This window comes from Zea mays, chromosome 4 (assembly GCF_902167145.1).
Source record: "Zea mays cultivar B73 chromosome 4, Zm-B73-REFERENCE-NAM-5.0, whole genome shotgun sequence".
In the NCBI taxonomy this organism is placed as follows: Eukaryota; Viridiplantae; Streptophyta; class Magnoliopsida; order Poales; family Poaceae; genus Zea; species Zea mays.
Genome location: NC_050099.1, coordinates 197,594,987 through 197,602,795, shown reverse-complemented (window position 1 = coordinate 197,602,795; position 7,809 = coordinate 197,594,987). Strand labels below are relative to the sequence as shown.

At 42.0% G+C, this 7,809-nt stretch overlaps 1 protein-coding gene across 1 annotated transcript; it reads left to right on the top strand.

Moving 5' to 3' along the window:
• Positions 1 to 4,281: 4,281 nt before the first annotated feature.
• Positions 4,282 to 5,168, top strand: LOC118477001 (uncharacterized). The gene is made up of 2 exons (XM_035967489.1): positions 4,282 to 4,552; positions 4,805 to 5,168. Exon 2 carries the CDS (start codon positions 4,844 to 4,846, stop codon positions 5,078 to 5,080), a length of 237 nt encoding a protein of 78 aa, XP_035823382.1. The 5' UTR covers positions 4,282 to 4,552; positions 4,805 to 4,843; the 3' UTR covers positions 5,081 to 5,168.
• Positions 5,169 to 7,809: the final 2,641 nt, after the last annotated feature.

Below are 7,809 nucleotides of genomic sequence, written 5' to 3'. Positions count from 1 at the left end.
CCCCCGTCTGACCGCCATCACAGCAAAATCAGCCCGAGAACCTCCCTACACCGACAACTCCCCTACTACCCTTGCCCCTTTCGGGTAAGGTAGACCTCCACTCGCTTTCCTAATTAGACAACCAAGGGCGTCCCATTCCACCCTTCTGGTGGCACGTGTTTCTCAAGTTAAGCTCCATGTTCCAATTAACATAATAATCTTATCATGAACAAAATAGAACAGTAATAATAAAAAATGACCTTGTGTAATAGTTATCTCAACACCCAAAACCACATATAGCAATAGCAAGACTACCCAAAAGTTCAGGGGTAAACAAGGTGTAAAATGACCAAACTAGGGTGACCTATTGGGTCCCATCAATATTAAGCCTAAGCATGCCAAAATTATTATAGAGAACATTATTGGGTAAATAAAAGTGGTCAAGGGCACAACTTGCCTTCAACGAGCTCCTACTCAGCAACTTCCACCTGTTGAACACCTGGATCCTCGGTCACTTGTTCGTCTACTCGAAGCAATACAAACAGACATGGTATAGGAGAAATTAACATCACACCAAACATGAGTACAAAATACATAATAATAATCTACGCATCGTAACGAGACCGTAGGTTTGAGAATCACTAATTAAGTTATGATTTTCCGAAGTCTTTATGTGTTTTGTACAGAAATAATTAAGTGATTAATTTTAATATAGGTTTCTTGCTAAAACAAAGTTACCAAGTGATAAATAATATTAATACAAAATTATTGCAACTGGAATGGATTAAAAAGGAGTTAAAATGGATTTTCTAGGAATTAAACAAGATCTAGAATTAATTTTTTTCACTAGAAAAGCATTTTCTATATGAATTTATCCAATTTCCTATGTCTCTGGACTGAGCGCATAATTATAAAGGAGTTCAGGGGCTAGTTTACAAGATTCCAGGTCTGTCTGTAATTCTTTTACACTGTCTACGGACGGCGGGTTGATTCCTGTAACTTATAAGGGCTCTTTTGCAAAGTGACGCGTTCGAAGCGGTAACCCCTGATCCGAACCGTCGGATCAAGAACTTACTGCCCAGATTAGACTGTCAACTCCATGAACCAATACGCGAACTCAACCATCGGATCAGCGATCTAGGGCTCCGTAACATCCTCACTTCGATCACGTCCGATCAGATCGGACAGCCCAAGACTGCTCCCCGTGAATCGTTATGATCACTCTGATCCATATCGCACAGACACCATCTAACGACCCAAGCGCGCACCACTAGAAATCAAATCTCAGCCTTTGGTCCCCTGATCAACGAATGAGGCGGCGCGCACTGATCCGCGGCAGAGACCATGCCGGAGTATGGCAAATCGGCGGCCTATCGATCCAACTGGAGCGAAAACTATGTCGCGAGAAAGGGAAGAGGGAGGCAAATTTGACAGAGCAGTCATACCAGATTTTCGTCGTGAGGGCGGGTCCGACGACGCGATGGCGCTGCTCCCTGGTCCAGTCCGAGTCCGGCGAGCAATCCCATCTCGCCCACGAGCCCTTCCTGCCCGACGATGCCCTAGCGACACGCGGCGCGTCCCCAGTAGTGCACTACAACGCCCTGGCGAGTCGGCAGCAGGGCGGACGTTTGGCGACTACCCTACCGACGGTCACTCCACGTTAATGGTGCTCGGTTGGGTGGTCGGGACCGGCTGGCAAAGGATAAACGCGGTCGTGGGGTGCAAGGCGCGACTTTATAGCCAGAACCGAAGTCCGGGTGCGGTTTGGCCATGCGGGCGCGAGATCACCGGCCGCGATTTTGCCGCGGGCTGTTATGGTCATGGGAGAGGAATAATGCAGGTGGGGCCCACGTATCAGTGAAACCAAACACTAGTCCACGCGGGGTCAAGGGTGCTGACAGTTGAGCCCCACATGTCAGTGGTGGACTGCGTCGCGACGGGGCGGCCTGCGCGGAAGCGCTTAGTGGACCGAATCCCTTTTCCTCGGCCTAGCTAGGTTCCGAATTCTTTTTTTCTTTTATTATGTTTTATTTTTCCTTTTTATTTTTAGATTTCAAATTTGAATTCAAATTTGATTGTGAACTTGCACTCATATTAAATGTACAAATTGAATATACCGTTATGGAAGGATTTTATTTATTTATATATTTATTTTCTTTTATTTTGTATAGTATTTTTCCTTCTCTTTCTCCAAATTCTAAATTACAAACTAGGTCTTAAATCCAAATTTGGACATTAATGTATTTCTATAAATAATAATAATATTATTATTATTAAATACACACACAAATAAACACCAACATGACGCATAGATTATTTATGTGTCATTAGTTAATTGTTCACTTTAAATATGGTTTTTCCTATGTTGTAATATATAGAGAGAAAAACATATAAGGGAATTAATTATTTTCTTATTATTTACAAATTGGGTATTACAATTCATGATGCTTAGATGTGATGGACCGGTGAGGCGACCAAAGAGGGGTAAATGGGAGCCACTAAAAATTCCTGAACTTGTGAGCAAATTGTCTTGTTCCCAATTTCAGCACAAACTCCACGGGACACACCAAGCAGCAAAGAACTATGCAGATCAATCCATGATTGATTTTAATATTTTAATAGTATAGTTCAAAAGGCTTCTCACATTTCATTGCAAGCCAAATTCCGCCAAACAATCTCTAGCAAAGTGTGGCAGACCACAGTTTCTGTGATGTGTGCCAAAACTTTCTTGCTATGAAGTGGTGGTTGAATGGTAAAAGATCAATCCATGAATACGTAGACGCTGGCACTCCAAAACTAATGAATGAAAAAACGGTGCCACGCCAGTTCTGAAACTTCAAACTTTAACTCATTGAAGATGTTTCTTGCGTATTATCTGGCTACCAAACTTGACAACGGGAAATATACTGATTCTCAGGGAACCATAGAAGCGTGAGCTGACTATCTGATATGGTGGGAAGTGTTGTTCACTTGTTTTTTATTGTTGTATATCATAAAACAAGACAACACAATTGTTAAGTGTTAAAGGACACTCGTTCTTCGAAGCATTATTCCCTCTCAGGTATAATGTATCTTAGACGAAGGTTATGAAAAACAAGTCCTCATCATTCATAGATATGAAAATTTACTTACAAGATTTGAAATCAAGACACATATTTATTTCATAATGAAGATATAGATACTTATCAAAGTTTGTATTACATCGATACATTCGGCTTGTTTGGAGGCAATGACGCGAGACCAATTACAATCCAGCGTGAACAGTACGTGAGTACTGTTCACCCATTTATAGGCACGGGATATAGCCCGATAAAAATACATTTGTGACCTTAACATATATACATAATCCTGATACAAAACACCAGTGATTCACCGGTCTTTTCCTCTTCAGCTCAATATTATGGTGGACCTTGGTAACCACTTTAAACCGAAGTTGTCATCCTTTAGCGCTTTACACATGCTCATTGCAGCTTCGGCATTCAATCTTATTGCTTATAGACAATTTATCCGTCTTAAGGAACTTCGGCAGAGAATGAGACCCCAACAGGAAGGTCCTTGTGTTCGACGATTTCCCTACCGTGAGAAGGCAAAAGACCAGATGGCAAGGGCCAGCAAGGGTTCATCCGCGCCGCCCAGAACCCTGATATTACTGCGAAGGTCCTAATGATACAACTCTAATCCGTAACATCCCCTATTTCAGCCTTATATTACTGCGAAAGCACCATACCAGGGCTCTCCTAGCTTCAGATGTTACACCAGTGAAGGAGATAGTGGAGGGTCAGGTCAAGCATGGCTTCGGCTGGGACCTCAGATCGCCAACCCTGATCTGAGCCAGTGATCGTCAATTAATCCAGCATCACCATCTTAAAAACCGCGATACATTGTTGTTCTGAACGAGTACAACTTTTCTTTCATGTGATCAATGTCCCTGGACTATTAATAAATTGTTGTTCTCCCAAGTTACTATTTACTACCAGTGTTCTGAACTATAAGTTGTTTTAGGTTTTCTAGATATATATAACTTTTGTTATGCACTTAGAAGTATAATTTAAAATAAGGAATAGGTTAGCAAGCATATATTGCCATATTGAAAGAATACCAAAGTTTACACATGAGAGAACTGATTTGATCACATAGATATTTTGTCAGATCCAAATTAACCTGAAGAAAATTGCTGGCATGAATAGTTACTTCATCACCTCCATCTTGCATTGATTACCTGAGAAAAAGAAACGGGCTGCAGCTCACTAGTATATATTAACACGTGAGTCTGGCATAAGTAAACCAGACTATCTGCCAGCTAATAACATACAGCACAATCCACAATTAGAGAAGATGATGATGCTGTTAACCACAACATGTGCCGATGTTTACTAAGCAAAAGAAGAAAACTGGACGCACCGTTATCATCGATGACTATAAATATGATGGTGTCTTCTACCTAAGTGTCCAAAAAATACAGGCATTGTTATCAACGAGATGACATGTTATACAAATAGTGACCGTCTATATATACAGTGACATACATAGAGCACGTACCATCTCCATATACAGGCTACTTCCTTCTTTGCAGGTAGGCATCTACCTTTTGTTAGTCGGTGCTTATATCAATTTTGTTGTAAATATTTGTTGGTCTTATTACGTGCTCGACTAGTATATAGTAATACATTGTTTTATGACAAGTGCTTAGTATAATGAAATGATGGCTACCATAATATCATGTCAATGCATGCCAAAATGATAGAATTACGTTTTTAAATTATTTGTGTTTCTTTTGATTGTGTATGTTTGTCTTGATTATTGATGCTTGTTACAATTATAACAGCTTCAGAAGTCAGAAAACAAAAGGATAATACGCTGATAGATGGAGGCAATCAAGATTGGTTTAACACCCGAAACATGGCCCGGTGTGGTTGGCTTCCCGGTTTTAGATGCAGTTAATATTATCCGTCAAGAGAGGCCAGATATAACAGAAGTTCGAGTACTCCCTCCAAATGAGGCCCCATCACCACTCGTGGAAGGCACTGTACGTGTTTGTATCTACAACGACATCGTCAATGGTCAGGCTGTTGTGGTTAGACCAGAGCCATATATTGGCTAGTTTGTGCTGCAATGTTTAGCCTTAAACTTTATCATGCCTTGATGTGTTACAGGCAAATTTAAATTGAATAATGCGAGTGAGTGTGATATCTGAAGTTCCTTCCATAGCTGGTTTAAAATATGCAGGTGTGTGTGCTGGTTGTACTTGTATTTCAGTGATTATGCTAATCAATATATGTCCCATGTTTATTATATATATATTGGCCTTTTAACAACAATTATATCATGGAAATCTTGAATCATTATTTGTCACACTAATGTTCATGCGTTCCTATTCAAGCATCCACCATCCCCTCCATGGTTTAATGTTGCGGCAACTTCCAATACAATTCACCAATTCGTGGACCACAATTTTTGTCAAACCCGGATTTAAGGGGTAAAGTCGGGTACGTCTCATATGTGCGCCAAAGAAGAACATCACATATAATAACAAAGTTGTCGGTACCCTGAATCAGGGGTACCCCTTACTATAGTAAGAAGGCGCGGAGTCCATGCGGCTACCTCTAGCCACGTGGCAAACAGCGCCTGACCCCACCACGTGGGCAGCACCGAGGCCGCCACGTGGCCGGAGGAGACGATATACTCCATGGTGACAACAGTGGGTCCGGACCCCAACGAGAAAGAGGCTCAAGCTCACTTAGACTCACACACTCACAAGTTCATACAAGCTCTCAAGCTCAATACATCACACAGTGGAGTAGGGTATTACGCTCCGGCGGCCCGAACCACTCTAAACCCTTGTGTGTTCTTGTGTCCGTTCATCGCTTAGACAGGCAAAACGCTTAGGCCCCTCCTCATCTTAGGATTTAGGGCGGGTGCGTTCCGCCACCCGGCCGGAGAATTTCCTCTCCGACATTTGGCACGCCAGGTAGGGGTCTAGGCTTTAGATTTTTGCTTGTTTTCTTGCTCAGCATGATGGAGCAAATCGTTGAGCACCGCGCCGAGACTTCGGAGGATTTCCTAGTGGAGGAGGAAGCTGCTTCTTCCACGCCATGGGTTCCCAACCGCCCAGTGCCGGGCACTGCTGCTGTGCATGCGCAGCAGCATACAACTGCGCAGACATCCCGTACTCCATCAAGGGCAGCTCCGGGGGCATTGTCTGCGGCCAGGGAGTTGCTGCGCCACCCTCCAAGCTCCACGGCCTCACCGGGGGCTAGTTTGTGCTGCAATGTTTAGCCTTAAACTTTATCATGCCTTGATGTGTTACGGGCAAATTTAAATTGAATAATGCGAGCGAATGTGATTTCTGAAGTTCCTTCCATGTCTGGTTTAAAATATGTAGGTGTGTGCTGGCTGTACTTGTATTTCAGTGATTATGCTAATCAATATATGTCCCATGTTTATTATATATATATTGTCCTTTTAAGAGCAATTATATCATGGAAATCTTGAATCATTATTTGTCACACTAATGTTCATGCGTCCCTATTCAAGCATCCACCATCACCTACAAGGTTTAATGTTGTGGCAACTTCCAATACAATTCACCAATTCGTGGACCACAATTTTTGTCACACCCGGATTTAAGGGGGAAAGCCGGGTACGTCTCATATGTGCGCCAAAGAAGAACATCACATATAATGACAAAGTGTATAGAGATAAATGTCACAAATATCATTATTACATAGTGGAAGTCTTACAAAAATAAATGAGAACAATAAAGCGGACTAAGCATTATTCCTTGGTGCCATAAAGCTGACTGGGAGACGCCACCTAGATAACCTCGTACTCCTCATTGTAGACCTCCTCCTGGACTACCTGCTCTTCACCTATGGGGGTTTATATATCGCAAGGGTGAGCTCACAAAAGATCATATCTCAACAAGTTGTGGGGAATAATGTGCATGAACTCACCAAAGGTGGGAGCTCATGTGAAGTGTAAGGCTGATCAACAAATAAGGATTAAAGCTGAGCATTGATTTTAATAAGTTGGTCAAGTTTTATTAGCAGTTACTAAGTGTAAGTAGATACCAAACCAGAGTAATAATAGATCAAAATTAATAAAAACCACAATACGATGCAAATGACAAATTGAGTTTAATTCTATGAATTAATCATGCGAGAGTCTTGAGCTGCTCATGACCGCGAGCACGGCTAGTATACCAGTTTTACACTCTGCAGAGGTTGTACCCTTTACCCACAAGTCATGTCACCCAGTTGCCAAGGGGTCTAGAAGTGACATTCATCTCTACTAAGGAGACAAGGCAGGGTAACACTATGAGGCCTTTACAAAGATCCACTAGCTTCAGAAAACTCGCTACAGTTTCTAGGGAGCACAATTAAGAAATCCCCCGTCTGACCGTCATCGCAGCAAAATCAACCCGAGAACCTCACTACATCGACAACTCCCCTATAGCCCTTGACCCTTTCGGGTAAGGTAGACCTCCACTAGCTTTCCTAATTAGTCAGCTAAGGGCATCCCATTCCAACCTTGTGGTGGCATGTGTTTCTCAAGTTATCCTCCATATTCCAATTAACATAATAATCTTATAATGAACAGAATAGAAAAATAATAATAAAGAATGACCATGTGTAATAGTTATCTCAACACCCAAAACCACATAAAGCAATAGCCAAGGCTACCCAAAAGTTCAGGGGTAAACAAGGTGTAAAGATGACCAAACTAGGGTGACCTATTGGGTCCCGTCAAAATTAAGCCAATGCATGCCAAAATGATTATAGAGAACATTATTGGGTAAATAAAAGTGGTCAAGGGCACAACTTGCCTTCA

Coding starts and splice junctions, on each gene's coding strand:
- LOC118477001 (XM_035967489.1), top strand. CDS start 4,844: ATGGAGGCAATCAAGATTGGTTTAACACCCGAAACATGGCCCGGTGTG.